This window comes from Cheilinus undulatus, linkage group 11, assembly GCF_018320785.1.
Source record: "Cheilinus undulatus linkage group 11, ASM1832078v1, whole genome shotgun sequence".
Classification (NCBI taxonomy): domain Eukaryota; kingdom Metazoa; phylum Chordata; class Actinopteri; order Labriformes; family Labridae; genus Cheilinus; species Cheilinus undulatus.
The window spans coordinates 967,501-989,503 of record NC_054875.1 but is presented as its reverse complement, the minus strand read 5'-3'; the positions used below and the strand labels follow the sequence as shown (position 1 = coordinate 989,503).

General features: G+C 43.2%; 2 protein-coding genes and 2 non-coding genes across 4 annotated transcripts in view; all 4 read left to right on the top strand.

Annotated features, from left to right (window-relative positions):
- The first annotated feature begins 3,711 nt into the window (after positions 1 to 3,711).
- On the top strand, positions 3,712 to 13,526 carry rpl10 (ribosomal protein L10). Its single transcript, XM_041799011.1, has 7 exons — positions 3,712 to 3,745; positions 3,868 to 3,899; positions 9,359 to 9,417; positions 10,010 to 10,117; positions 12,047 to 12,185; positions 12,879 to 13,041; positions 13,320 to 13,526. Exons 2-7 carry the CDS (start codon positions 3,877 to 3,879, stop codon positions 13,473 to 13,475), a joined length of 648 nt encoding a protein of 215 aa, XP_041654945.1. The 5' UTR covers positions 3,712 to 3,745; positions 3,868 to 3,876; the 3' UTR covers positions 13,476 to 13,526.
- LOC121518236 lies at positions 9,713 to 9,845 on the top strand. Its single transcript, XR_005992639.1, has one exon. It is a non-coding gene; the product is annotated as a small nucleolar RNA SNORA70 (small nucleolar RNA).
- LOC121518237 lies at positions 13,109 to 13,241 on the top strand. The gene has a single exon (XR_005992640.1). It is a non-coding gene; the product is annotated as a small nucleolar RNA SNORA70 (small nucleolar RNA).
- Positions 13,527 to 15,045: 1,519 nt separating the features above from the next.
- dnase1l1 (deoxyribonuclease I-like 1) overlaps positions 15,046 to 22,003 on the top strand; it is an 18,766-nt gene continuing 11,808 nt past the window's right edge. The window contains exon 1 of the mRNA XM_041800458.1: positions 15,046 to 15,253. The gene's annotated coding sequence lies outside the window, so the exon portion shown is untranslated. The remainder of the gene's footprint in view (positions 15,254 to 22,003) is intronic.

The window sequence follows — 22,003 nt, the reverse complement described above, 5'->3', positions numbered from 1 at the left end:
CTAGTGACCACTGCCCCCTAGTGAACACTGCCCCCTAGTGACCACTGCCCCCTAGTGACCACTGTCCTCTAGTGACCACTGTCCACTAGTGACCACTGTCCCCCTAGTAAAAACTGTCCTCTAGTGACCACTGCCCCCTAGTGAACACTGCCCCCTAGTGACCACTGCCCCCTAGTGACCACTGTCCTCTAGTGACCACTGCCCCCTAGTGACAACTGTCCCCCTAGTAAAAACTGTCCTCTAGTGAACACTGCCCCCTAGTGACCACTGTCCACTAGTGAACACTGCCCCCTAGTGAACACTGTCCCCTAGTGAACACTGTCCCCTAGTGAACACTGCTTCCTACTTAACACTGCTTCCTAGTGAACACTGTCCCCTAGTTAACACTGCCCCCTAGTGAACACTGCCCCCTAGTGAACACTGCTTCCTAGTGACCACTGTCCCCTAGTGAACACTGCTTCCTAGTGACCACTGCCCCCTAGTGAACACTGTCCCCTAGTGACCACTGTCCCCTAGTGACCACTGCCCCCTAGTGAACACTGTCCCCTAGTGATCACTGTCCCCTAGTGAACACTGCCCCCTAGTGACCACTGCCCCCTAGTGAACACTGCCCCCTAGTGAACACTGCCCCCTAGTGAACACTGCTTCCTAGTGACCACTGTCCCCTAGTGAACACTGCTTCCTACTTAACACTGCTTCCTAGTGAACACTGTCCCCTAGTTAACACTGCCCCCTAGTGAACAATGCCCCCTAGTGAACACTGCCCCCTAGTGAACACTGCTTCCTAGTGACCACTGTCCCCTAGTGAACACTGCTTCCTAGTGACCACTGCCCCCTAGTGAACACTGTCCCCTAGTGACCACTGTCCCCTAGTGACCACTGCCCCCTAGTGAACACTGTCCCCTAGTGATCACTGTCCCCTAGTGAACACTGCCCCCTAGTGAACACTGTCCCCTAGTGACCACTGTCCCCTAGTGAACACTGCCCCCTAGTGAACACTGCCCCCTAGTGAACACTGCCCCCTAGTGAACACTGTCCCCTAGTGAACACTGCCCCCTAGTGAACACTGCCCCCTAGTGAACATTGTCCCCTAGTGAACACTGTCCCCTAGTGACCACTGCCCCCTAGTGAACACTGCCCCCTAGTGAACACTGTCCCCTAGTGAACACTGCCCCCTAGTGAACACTGCCCCCTAGTGAACACTGTCCCCTAGTGAACACTGCCCCCTAGTGAACACTGTCCCCTAGTGAACACTGCCCCCCAGTGAACACTGTCCCCTAGTGAACATTGCCCCCTAGTGAACACTGTCCCCTAGTGAACACTGCCCCCCAGTGAACACTGTCCCCTAGTGAACATTGCCCCCTAGTGAACACTGCCCCCTAGTGACCACTGCCCCCTAGTGAACACTGCCCCCTAGTGACCACTGCCCCCTAGTGACCACTGTCCTCTAGTGACCACTGTCCACTAGTGACCACTGCCCCCTAGTGACAACTGTCCCCCTAGTAAAAACTGTCCTCTAGTGAACACTGCCCCCTAGTGACCACTGTCCACTAGTGAACACTGCCCCCTAGTGAACACTGTCCCCTAGTGAACACTGTCCCCTAGTGAACACTGCTTCCTACTTAACACTGCTTCCTAGTGAACACTGTCCCCTAGTTAACACTGCTTCCTAGTGACCACTGTCCCCTAGTGAACACTGCTTCCTACTTAACACTGCTTCCTAGTGACCACTGTCCCCTAGTGAACACTGCTTCCTAGTGACCACTGCCCCCTAGTGAACACTGTCCCCTAGTGACCACTGTCCCCTAGTGACCACTGCCCCCTAGTGAACACTGTCCCCTAGTGATCACTGTCCCCTAGTGAACACTGCCCCCTAGTGACCACTGCCCCCTAGTGAACACTGCCCCCTAGTGAACACTGCCCCCTAGTGAACACTGCTTCCTAGTGACCACTGTCCCCTAGTGAACACTGCTTCCTACTTAACACTGCTTCCTAGTGAACACTGTCCCCTAGTTAACACTGCCCCCTAGTGAACAATGCCCCCTAGTGAACACTGCCCCCTAGTGAACACTGCCCCCTAGTGAACACTGCTTCCTAGTGACCACTGTCCCCTAGTGAACACTGCTTCCTAGTGACCACTGCCCCCTAGTGAACACTGTCCCCTAGTGACCACTGTCCCCTAGTGACCACTGCCCCCTAGTGAACACTGTCCCCTAGTGATCACTGTCCCCTAGTGAACACTGCCCCCTAGTGAACACTGTCCCCTAGTGACCACTGTCCCCTAGTGAACACTGCCCCCTAGTGAACACTGCCCCCTAGTGAACACTGCCCCCTAGTGAACACTGCCCCCTAGTGAACATTGTCCCCTAGTGAACACTGTCCCCTAGTGAACACTGTCCCCTAGTGAACACTGCCCCCTAGTGACCACTGCCCCCTAGTGAACACTGTCCCCTAGTGAACACTGCCCCCTAGTGAACACTGTCCCCTAGTGAACACTGCCCCCCAGTGAACACTGTCCCCTAGTGAACATTGCCCCCTAGTGAACACTGTCCCCTAGTGAACACTGCCCCCCAGTGAACACTGTCCCCTAGTGAACATTGCCCCCTAGTGAACACTGTCCCCTAGTGAACACTGCCCCCCAGTGAACACTGTCCCCTAGTGAACATTGCCCCCTAGTGAACACTGTCCCCTAGTGAACACTGCTTCCTAGTGACCACTGCCCCCTAGTGAACACTGTCCCCTAGTGAACACTGCCCCCTAGTGAACACTAGTGGTTCTTCTACAGACTCACAGATGTGATGACTGGAGTTCTGAATTGCTGAAATTGCAGTTTTGATGTATTTACAGATTAATTTCTATTTCAAGCTTCTTTGTTGGTTTCAGCTCTTATTTTGACGATCTCTCCCTGCATATATGGATGGGTGGCCGATAAGGGCTTCACCACAGTTTTCTGTCACTTTTTTACTGGGCACATGTTCATGTCCCACTGAAAGAAGCTCCAGGACCCAGATTTAGGTCGAGACCCACCAGCTGAGAACCAGAACAGCGAGGATGATTAAATTTTTTGGAATTATATGCAGGAATAATGAACAATAGGGATGTTATTATCAGGATTATACAAGTGTGAGAAATATGACAGGTCAGCTGATATTTACACGGTTATTTTGGCTCTACTCTGTTTATCAGCTGTAAATATCAGCCTTATAAATAAATAAACTAGTGAGGTTTTAGTCTGGACCAGCAGGCCCAGGTCAGCTGAAGTCTCCATTCATTAAACTGTAACATCTGTGTGAAGGACTGAAGTTTTAGGTCTGAGCTACATTTTATGTATTTGATAATTTATTGATTTTTTTTTTCCAGGACAACCAATCAGATTTCAGACTAGCTACATTCGTTGATCTGGAGCTATGGACCAAAGTCACATCTCAGTATTTTCTCTGAACGGTGATAGACGATAGAAACGTGGATATTTGTTTAAAGGAAAAATCATATGTTGTAGCATGGCTCGGGCGAGGGAAACTCAAAGAACTACAATTCCCAGCATGCTTTTGGAAAACGTCAGTTGTCCGTAAATTATTTTTTTTATTCGGTTTAAACAGAACAGTTTTTATTTAAGTGTTATTTCGGACACTAAAGAGCCCGCTAAATGAAATATAAATGTTTAGTAAATAAAAACTATAAATCCCAGACGCCCCCGGTCCTTATGACGAACCGGAAGTCTCTTCTTCTTCCTTTCCTCCATTAGGTGAGTGCGTGGACGGAGCGCGAGTTCTCCAGCTCTCCATAAATACTCCGAGATAAACTCTTTTTTCAGAGATCGACTCGCAGGTTTGAGTGAATAACGCTTTTTTATTTGTTAATTTTCAGATTGCAACCATGGGCCGCCGACCAGCCCGCTGGTAAGTCTGTTTTTATGACGGGACTGTCCGGGGAGAGGAAAATGGCTCCGGCCTGCAGAGAACCATGTGGGGCTACCGGGAGCACCGGCAGGCTCTCTGGGGTTAGGTTTACCCGGGCTAAGAGCCTCTATATCTGTTTGATTAGATATGAAAGAGTTACCTTTATTTATTAAGGTGTTCTAATGTCAGGAACCAGGTGACCGGTGTTAGCCTGTCATTAGCTACCAGAGCTAACCTAGCTGGCATGCGGCTAACGCTAACAGACAACCCTTAGACTGAAATTAAACATTAACGCTTTAAATTTCTAAAATACTTTATTAGTCTTTATTTAACGACGATAACATCCTTAGATCCTACAGCCAGTCAGACATGTTCAGTATTAACGAGGTAGAGGATGGTAGAAGTCTGATCCGGTACCGCTGAGTTTAAACTATAGTTACATTAACTACATTTAACTACATTACCACAATAGTAGTTAGATTCTTATACATTTAACTACATTACCACAATAGTAGTTAGACTCTTATACATTTAACTACATTACCACAATAGTAGTTACTCTTATACATTTAACTACATTACCACAATAGTAGTTACTCTTATACATTTAACTACATTACCACAATAGTAGTTAGACTCTTATACATTTAACTACATTACCACAATAGTAGTTAGACTCTTATACATTTAACTACATTACCACAATAGTAGTTACTCTTATACATTTAACTACATTACCACAATAGTAGTTACTCTTATACATTTAACTACATTACCACAATAGTAGTTAGACTCTTATACATTTAACTACATTACCACAATAGTAGTTACTCTTATACATTTAACTACATTACCACAATAGTAGTTAGACTCTTATACATTTAACTACATTACCACAATAGTAGTTACTCTTATACATTTAACTACATTACCACAATAGTAGTTACTCTTATACATTTAACTACATTACCACAATAGTAGTTAGACTCTTATACATTTAACTACATTACCACAATAGTAGTTACTCTTATACATTTAACTACATTACCACAATAGTAGTTACTCTTATACATTTAACTACATTACCACAATAGTAGTTACTCTTATACATTTAACTACATTACCACAATAGTAGTTAGACTCTTATACATTTAACTACATTACCACAATAGTAGTTACTCTTATACATTTAACTACATTACCACAATAGTAGTTACTCTTATACATTTAACTACATTACCACAATAGTAGTTACTCTTATACATTTAACTACATTACCACAATAGTAGTTACTCTTATACATTTAACTACATTACCACAATAGTAGTTACTCTTATACATTTAACTACATTACCACAATAGTAGTTACTCTTATACATTTAACTACATTACCACAATAGTAGTTACTCTTATACATTTAACTACATTACCACAATAGTAGTTACTCTTATACATTTAACTACATTACCACAATAGTAGTTACTCTTATACATTTAAATACATTACCACAATAGTAGTTAGACTCTTATACATTTAACTACATTACCACAATAGTAGTTACTCTTATATATTTAACTACATTACCACAATAGTAGTTACTCTTATACATTTAACTACATTACCACAATAGTAGTTAGACTCTTATACATTTAACTACATTACCACAATAGTAGTTATACTCTTATACATTTAACTACATTACCACAATAGTAGTTACTCTTATACATTTAACTACATTACCACAATAGTAGTTATACTCTTATACATTAAACTACATTACCACAATAGTAGTTAGACTCTTATACATTTAACTACATTACCACAATAGTAGTTACTCTTATACATTTAACTACATTACCACAATAGTAGTTACTCTTATACATTTAACTACATTACCACAATAGTAGTTAGACTCTTATACATTTAACTACATTACCACAATAGTAGTTAGACTCTTATACATTTAACTACATTACCACAATAGTAGTTACTCTTATACATTTAACTACATTACCACAATAGTAGTTACTCTTATACATTTAACTACATTACCACAATAGTAGTTATACTCTTATACATTTAACTACATTACCACAATAGTAGTTAGACTCTTATACATTTAACTACATTACCACAATAGTAGTTACTCTTATACATTTAACTACATTACCACAATAGTAGTTACTCTTATACATTTAACTACATTACCACAATAGTAGTTAGACTCTTATACATTTAACTACATTACCACAATAGTAGTTACTCTTATACATTTAACTACATTACCACAATAGTAGTTAGACTCTTATACATTTAACTACATTACCACAATAGTAGTTACTCTTATACATTTAACTACATTACCACAATAGTAGTTAGACTCTTATACATTTAACTACATTACCACAATAGTAGTTACTCTTATACATTTAACTACATTACCACAATAGTAGTTACTCTTATACATTTAACTACATTACCACAATAGTAGTTACTCTTATACATTTAACTACATTACCACAATAGTAGTTACTCTTATACATTTAACTACATTACCACAATAGTAGTTACTCTTATACATTTAACTACATTACCACAATAGTAGTTACTCTTATACATTTAACTACATTACCACAATAGTAGTTACTCTTATACATTTAACTACATTACCACAATAGTAGTTACTCTTATACATTTAACTACATTACCACAATAGTAGTTAGACTCTTATACATTTAACTACATTAACAGAATAGAAATGTTAGAGGGGTTAAACTTATGTTAAGTCAAAGGAAAGGGCTTTGTAAATGAATATATCTAACTTTATTAGCTAACTCCTTCATATTTAACCCTCAGCCATCACTGTAATTTACCACCCTTTAAAGCCATTAAGGACAAAAATGTCCACTTCCAAAAAACTGCTATAAAACTTAATAGATTCATATTTTTTTCTTATTTTTTTTGCATAAATCTCTTAAACAACTTCAGCTGTGCTCAAAACTACCAAATATTCAACCATTCTGAGGATTTTAACCCTTTAAATGCCAGTTTGATTACTTGAAGTCAATGTTTTTTATGGAAAAAAGTGTGAAATGTTCCCTTAACCCAATGTTGGATGGCTGGGGCATAATTTCTAAATCCAGCTTGGACATGTCCACGATTAGCCAAAATAATGACTTTGATGCGTTTTAGTTTTTGTGTAGCATCTGATTTATAATTTACTACCCTTTAGAGTCATTAAGGATGAAAACGTCCCACTGACTCCCATTCAAACCACAGTTTTTGATCTCATAGCTATTACATAATACAATCATGCATTCTGTAATGTTCCCCTGACCTATTAGAGCAACTGAAATTTGGATTTAAAAAATTTGCAGAGAAAGAAAGTTTGTTACCAAAAATGAGACCATATTCACTAACACAGAGGAAGAGGAAAGATCAGCCCAAATGGACAAAAATGTCCTTAGTGATACCTGAGGGTTAAATATCAGCCCAACATTTACAGCAGAACTAAACTGTTTCTGTGCAAATTATGAACTTTGGGATTTACTAAATATAAAATATTAAATACAGGGTTCCTGCTGATCCTTATTTTTAGGCCATTTTAAATCTTAAACTCAGATTTTTACCTGGTTGAGGTGTTCGTTACTCTGAATTAAATACTCACAGGGCTATGATGATGATGCTTATATTTCGGTGTTCCTCTGATAATCAGTGAATTAGCCTGACGTCAGTGTTTGGTCACACAGAAAGGTGGAATGTTCTGGATTTACAGACAACTCTGAATGAAATCATGAAGGTGCTGCAGACATGAAAACAGTGAATGTTTATGAAGTTCATAGTTAAAATGTAATGTTGTACACATGGTGTTCTGCAGGTGGCGTTACCTTCAGGTGTCTCACAGACCTAAAACCAGAGTTTATGATAGACAGCATGTTTTAGCCCTCTCTACATGTATGAAACATTTTTAGATCAGTATTGATCTGTTCATGACTAAACCGGTGAAATATCTCCTGACTCTCCCGTCAGTCACCTGGATCAGCTGATTGATCGTCCCTCCTGTTAACGTCTGAGACAGGATGATAAATATGGACCTCTCCTGGTATTTTAACTTTTATGCAGCAGAGGTTGTTGCTACTCTGAGCTCCTGAAGCCGATCCAATGAAGGTCGAACATGTTTTAAATATAAAGTGTTATTTATGAAATATACAGTAAAATAATGACACAGGACCAGAGACTAGCAAAGAGACGCTGTAGGAAGCAGAGCAGCGGTGTTACATAATCAGTAAATGAAGACATTTTTACACATAAGCTTAAATTAACTGATAGGAGGGTTATTTATAGCCTTTAGGTGTCAGACCTTTACAGTAAAAACCATAATTACTCTAAACCAGAGCTGCAGAGTCAGACAGTAGGAGTTTTTCCTGTGGACCTGTGTGTGCTCAACCTGTCTGAGTTTATACTCCTCAATCACACGTTTGATTCTCACGGGATTAAAATCAGACGTCCTGCGTGATTATTCCTCACTACCAGAGATCTCTGGGTGATTCTAATCCTGTGTGAATCAAACGTGTCCTCATCCAGTCTGTTTTATGGCCAGCCTCAGATTTTAGTCTTCACAGTAGCTTAGATGTTCTCCATAATTCAGGGTTGGATGTTCTACATTTCCTGGAGGACCCCAGACCCCTCTCTGAGTCCGTCTGGTTTAATAAACCCTGTCCTGCTGTGGTCTGGTCCAGTTCTCTAACACCTGGGTTTATTTTAACAGATCTGTCCTGATAAAGTTATTCTGATTTTAATGAACTGTTTAGGATCATTAAAAACCTGTGAGGATAAATCTCAGTACTGAATAATAGATATCTGTGTGTTCCTACCTCAGACTCCTGCTGCTGACGGCAGAATAACTGAGAATATTCCTAAAATAGTTCAGACAGTTGGCCTGTTCTCTCAGAGGTCCTCTGTTTAACTGACCTTTAACCTGTGAGTGAGAGAGTTGAGAGATGGAGGAAGAGTGTCAGACCTGTAAATGATGACCATTCTAGATCAGTGGTTCTATAACATAGATCTGTGTTCCTTAGATAAAACTGCTCCCTGGAGTAATGTGGTCTTAACTTTGACCCTCATCAGGACTAAGGAGTTCTCAGACGGTCCTGCTGTTAAGAAAATACTGTTCCAGCGTAGACCTCAGCAGAATAAAGGCTAATTAGCTGTAGACTGTTATGGTGCATTCAAGGTCGGCTAGGTAAAAATGACTACTGGGAGAAGAAGAACTCAGCTGTTGATGAGAAAGTTGAATAAATGCCGTTATAAAGATGAGAAATGCTTTCTCATTAATATGGCTCTAACAGATGAACTATGACCTTTGACCTCTGATTCTGCTCAGCTCAGACCACTGCTGATTAAACGGGTCGTTGTTTAGACGTGGTTTAATACTCACATGTGACTCTGTGTGTCCACAGCTATCGCTACTGCAAGAACAAACCCTACCCCAAGTCTCGCTTCTGCAGAGGAGTGCCTGGTAAGATCAACCTCTAGGGGGCTTTTACCTGTCTGAGGGCGTGGCTACAGCTGATGACGCGGCGTTTTCAGCCCTCCTCGACCTCTGTCTGTCTGATCTGATTGAGTTTACATCGTTTTAAAGCAAAAATCAGACTGTAGACCGACAGCGCTGCACGCTGCTCTCTGCCTCTCTCAGTAAAACAGTAATTCACACCCATTATCTAAAGGAGACATTTAAAGAACGGTCTCCTTATATTGAGATGTCTTAGATCAGAGGAGGCATCAGAAAGTCCCGATAATCTCTCCTGATAGTCCTGCAGCTTATTAAGCCGACCAGTTGTGCTGCGGTGCCTCTCTGGTGTGCGACGGCTGCAGACAGTGACTCCGTGGTTGTGTATGTCCTCAGCTGGGAGGTGCTGAGTGCTTTAAGGGACCGCTGAGACAGTCACAGCTGGACTATTATGGGATAGATGCTCACTGCCTCCGTCATCAGTGTAGATGTTGATGAAACTTTAGACCTTCGTTCTCCTAGACGTGACCGTCATGCTGGATCTCTGAGTCTCTCCTGAATGTAAATGAACTGATGTTGATTTTCTCTCCCGTGTTTGTAGATCCTAAGATCAGGATCTTTGACTTGGGCAGGAAGAAGGCCAAGGTGGATGAGTTCCCTCTGTGTGGTCACATGGTCTCTGACGAGTACGAGCAGCTGTCTTCAGAAGGTGAGGAGACCAGGAGCTGATGAGGGTATCGATGTAGTCCTGGTGTAGGCAGATCTCAACACTCCTGCTGATATTAGTGGAGTTTTAGTCTGGGCGTGCAGATCTTCATCATTCCTGACTCTAAAGTCTGGAGGACTGGAGGTTTAGGTCTGAGCTACCTTTTTAATATGATATCAGGTAACAGTAAATATCTGCTCTGGTGCATCTCTAATGTGAAACTAACATCCTAGAATCACCGTCACACAGGAGTTTGATAGTTCAGAGATGTCCTCCATGCACCAGGCAGACATTTCTCTGTACATTCTTCTAGAGGAGTTAGCAAACATCCTACATTTGTTATCATTGAAACCTAGAATGACATAAATGATTGTCTAATACTGAATTTTCCTGTCTTAGTTTAGCCTGTTCGTCGTGTTTTGGGGGTCAGAGGTTAACTTTTGATCCAGCTTCCACCGTCTTCGCTGTCATGTAGAAAAAAAAGTTGGGTTTTTTGCACATGCTCATTTGGTTGCAGCCATGTGTGAGTGATGGCGGCCTGCTGAGACCCGCTAAGTGACCTCACCTCTAAATGTACCCTGTAGTCCAGACTCTGCCACATCTGTGTTTAACCCCGACATTTCCAGCGCTCCCTCGTCCCTTTAAACCAGTGGTTCTCAACTTTGGGGTCGGGACCCCACTGGGGGTCGCGAGACACTGACAGGGGGTCTCCAGATGCCTAAAAAAAGCTGAGAATATTTTTTAAATTACACTATTGACACTTTACACCAATTTTACCAAATTTTAACCCATTCTCATCACTTTTTAACACCAATTTTGCCAGTTTTAGCACATTTCTTCCACTTAAAACCCATTTTTGTCCATTTTAAACCCTTTCCATCACCTTTTTCTGCCTATTTTTGCCTCTGCTGACCCAGTATTGCCTCTGTCAACCCCTTTTTACACCCCCTTTTGCCCCTTCTAACCACAGTTAACCTATTGTTGCCAGATTTTCCACCATTTTTTTGCAATTTAAAGCAATTTCAGCCACTTTTTAATCCCATTTTTGCCACTGTAACCCATTTTTGGTTATTTTTTTGCCACTTTTAACCCATTTATTGTCTTCAAAAATCCAATTTCACCACCTTGTCATCATTTTTTCCCCATTATTAACCAATTTTAGCAATTTTTAACAATTTTTAATGATGTTTTCAACGTCTAAAGGAGGGTAAATGAATAGATAGATATATATATATTTTAATAAGAGGTTGTTATTCAGGTCAGATATAAAATATCTGGCAGCTTTATGTCTGAATGTATGATGTTCTTGTGTTTCAAATACATGGGCCATACGTGGCCATCGAACAGGCCGGGTGGATCTGGCACTGTGTAGTTCCTATAGCAGCTTAACTTTAGTGGACCATGGTTTTACTGACCCCCAGTTTGGCTGGGTCCCAGAGACCTCCCCTTTGTCCCCCCCTTATGGACGGCCTTGCCTCCACATGACTATTCTAGACTGTTCCTGGCTGTTCATCCACCTTCAGGAACAGTGGGGGTGCCCGGTCTCTGGCAGCTTTATTCTGGGGGTCTCAGGCTGAAAAGGTTGGGAACCCCTGTTTTAAACAGTGACAGGTGTGGTGGGGAATAAACGGGACGGCCCTTCTAGTTCTGGATAAATCCGCAGGGTCGATAGTTCAAACTGAGCTCAGAGAAACAGACGTGGATCATGAGCATGTATGTAGATGTAGGGGTGTGTTTAAAGGCATTATCTCTGTTTAATCCTGTCAGTGATTTTCTACAGGTGGCATAAAGGTGAGAAATGACTGCTGTAGTTTATCGGCCAGGTCTAGTGCGTTACATTCCCTAAATCCTGTCATCTGATGCTGGAATGGTTTTGGAAATGAACATGTAAAACCACCCGTGTGTTCCTGAACGCCTCCTTTCTCCTCCCAGCTCTGGAGGCCGCCCGTATCTGTGCTAACAAGTACATGGTGAAGACCTGCGGTAAGGACGGCTTCCACATCCGCATGCGTCTGCATCCCTTCCACGTCATCCGCATCAACAAAATGTTATCCTGCGCCGGAGCTGATAGGTGAGTCTGGCGTCTGCGATTGGTCGGTAGAGGGGAGGGGTTTCCACCAGGTGGTCTGGTTCAGCACTGTTTATAGGTCCACAGCCCACTGAACCCTGACCTGGTAGGAGGATTTAAGCCAGCCAAGAGTCTCTGCGGTCTGTAGGGTCCTTATGTCTTTAGGATCATCAGGAGAGGGTCCCACAAAACTGGATCGGTTCTGATACTTGAGACCTTTCCCAACTTTGAGGGTGAAAACTGAGATGTTGATCAGGGACCAGAGGATGGGGGCCAGGTTTTTCAGTGGTTTAATTTAAAGGGTTATTTCAGATAGTTGTACTGTGGAGGTTAACTCTCAGAGCTGTAGGTAACGGTGGTCAGACTTTCCCACTCTAACGTCACACTTCTAGTCTGGTTTTAAGGACCGTTGGGGCCAGCGCTCTAAAGTTGAACAGAATCTGTCAGTTTCAGCCTTCAGCTGCAGCCACGGTGGTGTCCTCACTTTCTGGTGTTTCTCTCGTCCTTATCGAGTTAAAGAGTGTGTTGGTGCTTTAGTCTCCTCTCTGCAGGTCGATGATCAAAAACACCTTTAAATCCATCAGAAATGTGACGTTAGAAAACAAATGTTTCTGGGTGTGTGACAGTCTTCACTTTTAAACGTTCCCCGTCCCGCCTCTCTCTCACCCCTCTCCTCCCCCCTCCTCTCCTCGCCAGGCTCCAGACTGGGATGCGTGGTGCGTTCGGTAAACCCCAGGGCACCGTGGCTCGCGTGCACATCGGACAGGTGATCATGTCCGTCCGTACCAAGGCCCAGAACAAGGAGCACGTGGTCGAGGCTCTGCGCAGAGCCAAGTTCAAGTTCCCCGGACGCCAGAAGGTAAGAGCGCTGACCCGGCTGTACCCTCGAGCTCTGGGACGCCAATGAACGTGCCGTCCCAGCCGCCCTGCAGCTTATTAAGCCGACCAGTTGTGCTGCGGTGCCTCTCTGGTGTGCGACGGCTGCAGACAGTGACTCCGTGGTTGTGTATGTCCTCAGCTGGGAGGTGCTGAGTGCTTTAAGGGACCGCTGAGACAAACTGTCCTCCTCACAGATCTGCAGACGTTACCTAGCAGTAGCCACTCTGAACGCTCATCCTGAGTCTCTGTCCTCCTCAGATCCACATCTCTAAGAAGTACGGCTTCACCAAGTTCAACGCCTGCGACTTTGACGACATGATGGCGGAGAAGCGTCTGATCCCAGACGGCTGCGGGGTGAAGTACATCCCCAGCAGAGGCCCTCTGACCCGCTGGAAGGCTCTGCACGCCAACTAAAGCTGCTGCAGGCGTGAATGATAACCAATAAAAGTGGGTTTGATTACAAAAGACGGTTGTGTTCAGCTTTGTGTGTCCGTGGATCAGACGGTCACGTTTTTACTGCTTCATTATCTAAAGGAGGAAAGGTCGTTGGGGTCATCACAGGAAACTAGAAAGCAGGAGACGTTTCAGATTAAGACGCAGTGTTCATCCTCATTAATCTGGTTTATATGGGACAGTCTGTCACACAGGGAGGGGTCCTGAACCCTGGGGGGGTCAGGTCAGTCATCAGTGGTTTGGTTTTATGCTGGGAGTCTGGTTTAGAGACTGTTTTTTAGAGGACTCTGATTTTGACTATGTTATGAGTTTTAAAGGTTGTAATTTTCCATGATTATAACATAAATGGCTCCTTTTTACTGGGACTGATCAATCAGGAAATAAACAGATAATAGCTGAATAATCATGAATATCTGGGTTTAAAGAGACGGATCTGTAATCCTGAGCTTCCTGTTCTTACTTTAGTTTCTGGTAAATTTACAACTTTAATCACATTATTTTTCATTATTAACAGAACCTCTTTTTTAACGTGACCCTAATATGCGTTTTTTTAATGCAAATCTATGATAGAATAAACACCAGGCAGCCAATGAGAGCGGTCGGCACGGATGTGTCAGAGCAGCGATACTAACCTGTGGCTCTTTATGTCACTTACACCCAGAAAACCTTAGAAGAGAAGCTTTCATGCCACTTTCACCCAGTTAAGCATCCTTTTGCTCTTAAATTCCACTTGTTTTTGCCACTCTTGACTGCTTTTTGCTCATTTTAATCACTTTTCACTCTTTTTCTGCCTTGTTTTTGTCACTTTTGGACCATTTTCCCACCTGTAACTCATTATTTTATAACTTCCCACCCATATTTGCTACTTTCAGACTATTTTTCCACTGTTTCTCCCCATTTTCTCCCCTTTTCCTCCATTTTTGCCCCCTTTAACTTATTTTTATTGCTTCTTAAAGCTGTTTTTGCCGCTCTTCGCCTCTCAGATCGGGGCTCTAGCAGAGGGATTTTTCAGCAGTCTGGTTCAGTAACACTCAGAGTTTCTACAGCTTTTAAGGAGGGACAAACCTGAAATTAAACATTTCTAAATGACTTATCAGCAGGGAAGACTGGACAGAAAGTCAAATCTGGATCCCCCTGCTCCTTAGCCCCCCTACAGGTGGAGGTCTGGACTCTCAGAACAGGACCAGAGACTTTAAAAGAGGATTTGGTGGACTCCCTGTTACAGAGGAGAAACGTTGTTAGGATACTGAGTGAATAAATAGAGATTATTAGAGATTCATTAAAAATAAGCGCTAATTTAAACCCTAGCGGGCATCATGTAGGATCATGGGATTTCCTTAGACCGGGTCCTTGAGGAGGCCGGGACCACGTGGGGTCCTTGACATGTCAAAAATGTGGGACCCCGTTAAGTTGAGACAGCCGAGCACTTGCTGTATGTATTGTGACGTAAAACGGAACGACAGCCAATCAGGAAGCGAACTGAGCGAAGGCGGAAGCAGAAAGAGTCATGGCGGCGGAAGTGGATCAGGAGGATGAAGTCAGAAAAACGTGAGAACTGAAGGAACAGCTCGTTGATTTTTAGAGCATGACGTGTTTAAGAACGTGTTCTGTAAAAAAGAAGAACCTAGAGCTTCACAGAGTCCAGGAGAGGAGCTGGACTGGAGTCACGACCACAGTGGAGCAGAGAGCCGCGTCACACGGGCGCCATGTTGGAGAGGTGCTGCTGCGGCTCAATCCAGGTAAATCTGCGACTGTGAGAGGTTTATTATGTCTAATCTCATTCCTCCACCGTTTATGTGAGTATAACTCACCAGAGACACGTGACAGGAAGCTAACAGCTAGCCACGTTTAGCCTGTTTACCGCTGTATGGGCTGGTTATTACTCCGTAAATCTAAAGTGTTAAACCTGTCTGTGGTAGTCTTCATGTGTGGGCGCTCACCTTTTTAAAATCAGTTACTAATTTAAAAAACTTCAGTGTTTTCCAGGTGAAACCATCAAGTCCATCTGCACATGCGCCAGATTTAGTCTGGACAGAAACTCTGGGGGCCGGACTTTCAAATACTCAAAAATGAGCTGAACACTTTGGTCTGACGGAAATATTATTGCAGCAGTTTTTGTATTTTCCTTTAAACTCCAGGACATTTGTAGTCATTACTACTGAGATCTCTCCCTGTTATCTATCACGCTGCAGGTCTGATAACAGGATTGGCCGGACCCCTGAAAATCCCAGAGAATGGCCCTCCCTCATTGTCATTTAGCACCAGTATGAACCCATTTTGACACTTTTAACCCCTTTGTGATACTTTTTGCCTCTTTAACCCAATTTTTGCATGATTTTATCCTCTTTCAAACCACATTTCCTGCATGTTTTAGCCCCTTTGTGCCACTCGTTTATCCATTTTTACCACTTTTAACACATTGTTGATACTTTTTGCCACTTTTTGCCTCATTAACCCAATTATTGAAAGGTTTAAACCACTTTTTTTCTGCATGTTTTATCCCCTTTATGCCACTCTATTATCAATTTTTGTCACTTTTTAACCTCTTTTCTTTACTTTCTTGCACTATTTTTTTGTCATTTGTAACCAGTTTTTGATACCTTTGCCCGTTTTTCCTCCTTTACCATTGTTTGACACATTTTAACCTCTTTTCACAACTTTTTTCAGCCAATCCTTGCAGCACTTCTGCCAACATTAACCATTTTTTAAATATCCACTAATTTTCACAGTAAATTTCTGTAATAAAAAGATCGAATAGTTCGTCACCCTAAAACTATTTCAATGTTAATTGTTTGTGGGATGGATTTAACAGTTGCAGACATTTAAAGCAAAGGGACACTCTTCTTTTCCTCCTTTTCTGAATTCAATGATCTTTTGGGGGCCAGACAGGAAGCTTTGGGGGGCCTGATGTGGCCCCCGGACCGCCAGTTGATGATCAGTGCTCTGGAGTCTTTGTGCTTCATTATGTCGCCCTCTGCTGGTGAAAGTGAAGTTCTCATCTACTCTAGAGACAAAAACAACCTAAATATGAGTGTCCACTGTTCCCCTTCAGCCTTGGTTCTCAACCTGTGGGTCAGGACCTCAAAGTGGGTCCCAGATCTGTGATGTGCTTTTATTTTGAAGGGCATGTCTTATTTTCTCAGGTCCACCACAGCTGTTGTTGAAACTGAAGTCCATGCTGATTTGTTTTCAGGAAATTAAATATATATATATACCTGAGTTTTGATTGGTCATTGAAGAGGCAGTGTTGGCTCCTGATTCTAGACTCAGTCCTGAAGTAGACCCTGTCACTACCCGGTCTTGTTCTGCTGAAGAGGAGCCTTTAAAAGACTAGTTTTACATTTTTACTGCCTTTTTAATTTATTTCTCCTTAGTGAGAATTTTATTAGCATGGTGTTGACCTGTAGCACATCCTAGACTTCTTCATACGTCTGTGATCCTCTGAAAACGACCCAGCTTTGGGTCCTGACCCACCAGTTGAAAACCAGAGATGTAAAGGAAGTGCTAGCCCGGTGGTTACGCCTCCACATGTTCAGAGTCAGTGCAGAGCAAACCTGAGGCATGAGCCAGGTAAGAAGATGCTTAGGGCCCCGTCACCACCAGGGGGCCCCAGAGACTTAAACCTGGTTCAGCCCCATATTCACATCAGTGCTGTAGGTGGGGACACAAATTAAGAAATACTAGTGACCTCACACAACGCTGCTGAAGGCAGCTTCTGAATCCTGTTGGTTGAAATGAACACAATAAAATGATCTTGAATGCCTCACAGTAAGAGCACCAGCCTCTACGGCCCAGTGGTGGACTCAGGATGTCTGAGGGCCAAGGCACCAGGGCACAAAAGATCCCACACATTTACAGGGACACAGTCTGACATCCTGGGTACCAACCTTACCTCTGTGGTAACAAGGCCAAGAATCATTTATTAATGTTTTATTTTTAACAGATACACCAGGGTGGATATCAGTGAACAGCACTTAACAGTATTTTCTCCATCATTGCTGTCACAGCTATCAAAAAGAGGGTAAAACTGTCATATTTGACCATTAAAGGGCACTTTTTTAAAGATTGTCCACTTGGAGGGAACTCTAGAACAGGGCTTCACGAACTTCTAAAAAATTAGAATTAAAATAATTCTAATTATTGAAAAAATTTAAATAACTAGAAAAGCACTGAGAGCGCAGAGCTCCACCATGAGCCCTCTCTCCCAGTAGTGAAGAATCCTTTAAAAATCTTTGGTACGACCCAAACTTTTAACCTTACAAAGCAGATGGATACGCCCGTTTCCTTGTTTCTCTCTGGTGAATCCATCTTCAAAGCTCCCGTCTGAACCGTTCGGACCCGGTTAGAAAGTGACAGGACCAATTAGAGACGAGGGGCGGTACTTTCAGGCGCAGCAGAGTCGTGACGTAAACAAGCAGCAGCAAGAGCTGGTGCAGTTATGGAGGAAGAGATCAGCGTGGATGCTGCTAGAGCGCCAGTTTTATCAGAGCTTGACCACATTTTTTGGTTAAAAGAAGAACAAAGAACAGCAGTGAGTTGTTTTCTTTTCAATAACCGCAAAAGTCGAGAACTGACATGTCTACAGTCGCCATGGTTACTGTTATTCCTCAGTAGCTGCACACGCGCAGCTCGATAGCAGCTACATCATGTTTTGCTGCTCTGATTGGCCCGTAGAGATGTGACACACAGAATGTTCACCAAATCAAACACTCTGAGTTTTTTTTCAAATCCTCTGCCTTTTCTCAAACATTTCCTATTGAAGGTTTTCCACGTGGAATTGTGAAACAAACCCATCTGGCGTGTCGGGTTAGCGGGCTTTGTGATGGGAGTAAATTCACTCATTTGCATGTTCTGACATCCCCAGGTGGCCTTCACCACCACTGACTGTGCTTTTTCTCCCATGGCTATCTCCGTCACTATTCGCGGTGTTTTGATCCACCCCCCCCCAAAGATACCCCCACCACGTCCCCATGTGCCCCCCACCACGGCATTTGCCGTTTACTCCCTCCCCGGTGGGGTGGAAACGTGGTGAGGCAAAGCATTGGCTTCACTATGGGTGGACTGTCATGGTGGAAGCATTGCCTGCCGGTGCCAACAGATGCTCTGACAGTCTCACCCATGGTCTCACCAGACGACTGAAAGTCATGGCAGAGGGTGAATATTCCTCTATTCCTCCCAGCATTGTGAGTATTCTCGCTACAATTCCCTGTCTTTCTCTGTGTTACGCTACAATCCGTCTCCTCCACCGGGTGTGCGTCTTTCAAACTCTATAAACTCCAAAACTTTGAATAGAAACACACCCAAAAATGCTGCTGGGATTGAAGTTACTCATGTCCGCCATCTCCTGGTGTAAAGTGGTAACAGCATAGACCTCCACCATTAGCCCTATCTCCCAATAGTACAGATTCTTTCAAAAATTCCTGGATCCAGACGGTGATCCGGATCAGTCCCAAAATCTAATCAGTTCTTCTTTATGCCATTTCTGACATTTCCTGAAAATTTCATCAAAATTCGTCCACGACTTTTTGAGTTATGTTGCTAACAATCTAACAAACCCTCTGGATCACATGACCTCCTTGGCAGGGGTAAAACAGGAACTATTGGGAACCATTGAAAGCATGCTTATGACAAAACCAAGGAGAAAAGCTGTTAAAAAGGTGCAGCTCTCAGCTCAATGCAAGACCCTGGATTAGGCAGATCAATGAGAAAAACCTGAATTTAAATTGTTTTGTCAACATAAAATGAAAAAGTGAAGAGGGTCTGAATACCTCATGAATGAACTGTGAGCTTTCTGGACACGTGACTCGTTAAGTACTCGTTAATGTCTTTTTACCAACAAAGTATCGTCTTTTCAACTGTCAGTTGTTTTGGGCGTTGTAAATATCCCAGCATTATCAGACAGACTGAGGTCCCGCCCACAAGGAGACCAAAACCATATATTGACGTTTCTTTTTGAAGAAGCTTTCCGTAAAGACCGGACCGTTTCAGGAAATATCCGTGCAACCATGGAAGCTATGAAAACTACTGGAAATGCACCAAAAGAGACAAGAAGATGACAGAAAGGGTTTTACTGAGTTTTACGCTCTCACAGTCGTCCTACATGTAATAAATAATAATATAATATATAATGATAATATAATAAATGCACCCACTCCAGGCCAGGAGAGTCCACAATGACAGGGTCAGCTGTGTCCTTTCAAAATTTAGCCAAAAGTAGTGTCTTTGTGGAAATCTAAAGGACCCTCTTCTCGTCACTCTCTTGGTTTTGAAATATTGACTCTGACGGAGGAAATTCAGACTGTCCTTGGCGTGAGCTGTTGTTCAATGTCGACTGTTTCTTAGTAAAAAAAAAGAGCACAGCTGGACTTGAATCCCTCGTTGCTCACAGGTACTCTCCCCTCCAAAAGTACCTAACAGTGATTCCTTTATTTCTGCTGTAGACTGAAAATGTTTGGGTTTGACATGAAAAGATGAATATGAGAGAAGAGATCAACATTTCAGCTTTTATTATCTTTTATTTTTATTTATCAAGGTGAGTGATTGAAGTGAATACGACTTTCAATAACTGCAAACTTTTGCAGCTTTCCCAGGCTTTCACTGCAGCCTGGGTTGGTTGTTTATTTTGGGGGTTACTGCCTTCAGTCTCCTCTTTATCAGGTTAAATGCATACTTAATTTTGGAGGTTGACTTGGCCAGTCTAAAACCTCCCACTTCTTGCTCCAGATGAACTTCTTTGTTGTTTTGGCAGTGTGCATTGGGTCATTATGGCTGCATCTTTCCTTAAATTGCCAGAAAAAATGTCAAACTAAGGGTCTGTCTCAGTAGCCCAGAGGCATAAAGGACTGCCTGAGATATCAGAGGTCCTGTGTTTGATCCTTAGGGAGAGACCGAGACCAAAGGAAGGTGAAAACACTCTTGGAAACCCTATCTACCGTCTGGCTCATTACCCGGCAGTCTGCAGGTTGTGTGACTGATTCATATTCACTACTGCTGAGTTTGAAAGTCCAACATCCAAATAAAACACTGAAAGCTTTGGAGAAACTTGAGCAAGTCTCTGATCCTATGGCTGAAGGTGATCCAAGACTGACTGGCAGTCCAGAGGTTCCTGGTTCAAACCTAATCCAGTTGGGGCTGGTTGATTTTGAAGTCCATTGTCCAAGGGAAGCAATGAAAACCTCAGACATTCATCTGTAACTCTTTCTGTTGCCTAGAGGGATCCAGGACTGCCAGGGAGACTGCAGGGTCCAGGTTCAAATCTTAACACTTTGTCAGTTTTCAAGATTTGAGTCCAAAGAAAGAAAGGAGAATCATTGAAGGCTTCTAGAGATGTCAGTCTCTGTGGCCAAGAGGAAGAGAGGTCTGACTGAGAGCCTGAAGGTTGCAGGTTCAAATCTTAATACGGCTTGGTCAATTTTCAAGCTTTGACTCCAAATAAAGAACAGAGACCCCTGGAAGACCACTGCAAGTGTCTGTTCCTGTAGTCTAGTGAGGTAAAGGATTTCTTGGGAGTCTGAAGATTGCAGGTTCAAGTCTTACCATGGTTTGCTCAGTTTTCTAGATTTGAGTCTAAAGGGAGAATGTAAAACCTCTGGAAGTCTAGGGGTGGAGGTTGTGAATTTTAAAGTCCTACATCCCAAATGAAGAGGATAAAAGCGCCAGGAGAAGATCCACCAGTGTGAAAGGTACCGGTGGCGCAGTGAGTTCAGCACACTCTCAAGCACCCAAGCGGGCACGAGCACCTGTGGCGGGAGAGGCTGGGGTTTGGAACTCAGTGTGGCTGGTACCTGGATCGAGCAGTGCCCTGTGGGATGGGGTCAGGGGGGGCCGTGTCCCCCCTGGCGTTCTGTGACATGTATCAGCAGGGGTTATGAAAAAATTTAAAATAGAAAGTTGTTAACTCATTGCCTACCAAGTTGTCACCTACGATAGTTGTCTTCATGGTTGCCAACAATATCTGAGTTGACAACTTTAGTTGCTTTGGATGTTTTTTGGGGACGACTATAGTCGTAGTTTTATAGTCTTTTAGCTATAGTTGACAACAACTATATTCCAAGGCAACTAAAGTTGTCACCTCAGATATTGTTGGCAACCATGAAGACAACAATCGTAGGTGACAACTTTCAATAAGTTAACAACTTTTTTATAGTCTTTCTATTTTAAATTTTTTCATAACCCCTGCTGATACGTGTCACAGAAGGCCAGGGGAGACACGGCCCCCCCTGACCCCATCCCACAGGGCACTGCTCGATCCAGGTACCAGCCACACTGAGTTCCAAACCCCAGCCTCTCCCGCCACAGGTGCTCGTGCCCGCTTGGGTGCTTGAGAGTGTGCTGAACTCACTGCGCCACCGGTACCTTTCACACTGGGGGATCTTCTCCTGGCTCTTTTATCCTCTTCATTTGGGATGTAGGACTTTAAAATTCACAACCTCCACCCCTAGACTTCCAGAGGTTTCTCTTCTCACTTTGAACTCAAGTTGTCATCAAGC